We start from the raw sequence: 1,366 nt of genomic DNA on the forward strand, positions 1-1,366 counted from the left end.
CGAGTACCTACCCTGGCTCTCCAGGCCCTTCCAGATGTGTTAGCCTTCCGCTCCACCCTCCTGTCCCACCTGCCTCTTCCAGGCCCTTGACTTCACATCCACACTGACCTCTAACACACCCAGCTTATTCACACCTTGGCCCTGCCGTGCCCTTCATGCACTAGCACAGGGCTGGCACTTTCTCACCTTTCAGCTCCCATCGCCCAGCTTCCTAATGCAGAGGTGGTCCCCCCAACTAGCTCTCTAAAAGGGCCAGCCCCAGGCCCTCATTTGCTCACGTTCTCTTCTATTCTTTCGATGTTTGTTCCTGGCTTTTATTCCTCTCTGAACTTTACGGTTTCCTTGTTTATTTTCTGTCTCCCCTCTAGATTGTGAGCTCCACAGGGGCAGGGAGCTTGTCCATCTCATTAACATCATACACTCACTGCTTAGAAAAGGGCCTGGCAGGCCGGGCACGGTGGCTCACACCTGTAATCCCAGCATTCTGGGAGGCCCAGGGAGGTGGATCGCCTGAGCTCAGGCATTCAAGATCAGCCTGAGCAAGAGCAAGACCATGTCTCTATAAAACTAGCTGGCCGTTGTGGTCGATGCCTATAATCCCAGCTACTTGGGAGGCTAAGGCAAGAGGATCACTTGAGGTCAGGAGTTTGAGGTTGCTGTGAGATATGACACCATGGCACTCTACCCAAGGGGACAAAATGAGACTCTGTCTCAAAAAAGAAAAGGGCCTGGCACACAGTAGGTCCTCACTGTATATGGGCTTCATTGAATGAAGGGTGGTTATAAGAGTTAAATAATGATTAGTATAGGTTCAGGCACAGAGTAAGGACTGGCCACTGAGGCCTGTCTCCTTCCCCCACCTCCCCAGCACGTGTGCCGGACACGGATTTAGTGCGGACTCTTCTGTCCTAAATGTATTCACATGGCATTCAGTTATGCCAAGCACAGAAAGTCATACCTAGTTGAGTGCAAAGTAGTGCCCCCAAAGTCTCATTTAAGTATAATTTTAAAAACTTTTATCTAATTTTTTAGGTTGTCCCTGCCAGAAGGAACCATGAAGTGGCATCTGCCCTTCTTCCTCTTGGCCACCGTGACTTTGCCCTCCATCTGCTCCCAGTTCAACCCCCTGTCTCTCGAAGAACTAGGTTCCGACACAGGGATCCAGGTTTTCAATCAGATTGTCAAGTCAAGGCCTTATGACAACGTTGTCATCTCCCCCCACGGGATCGCATCGGTCCTGGGCATGCTTCAGCTGGGGGCCGACGGCAGGACCAAGAAGCAGCTGACGACGGTGATGAGATACGGCGTGAACGGTGGGTGGACACCGCACTCTCCGCAGGGGACTTCACCCATGACTCCTGTGTCG

At 52.0% G+C, this 1,366-nt stretch overlaps 1 protein-coding gene across 1 annotated transcript in view; it reads left to right on the forward strand.

Annotated features, from left to right (window-relative positions):
- The first annotated feature begins 1,037 nt into the window (after nucleotides 1-1,037).
- Nucleotides 1,038-1,366, forward strand: part of SERPINE2 (serpin family E member 2) — a 27,900-nt gene continuing 27,571 nt past the window's right edge. Inside the window, exon 1 of the mRNA XM_023510355.1 lies at nucleotides 1,038-1,313. Within this exon, the coding sequence (XP_023366123.1) occupies nucleotides 1,055-1,313 (259 nt within the window). The 5' untranslated portion in view covers nucleotides 1,038-1,054. The remainder of the gene's footprint in view (nucleotides 1,314-1,366) is intronic.

This window comes from Otolemur garnettii, unplaced genomic scaffold (genome assembly GCF_000181295.1).
Source record: "Otolemur garnettii isolate 467f Iridium unplaced genomic scaffold, OtoGar3 scaffold00013, whole genome shotgun sequence".
Lineage (NCBI taxonomy): Eukaryota > Metazoa > Chordata > Mammalia > Primates > Galagidae > Otolemur > Otolemur garnettii.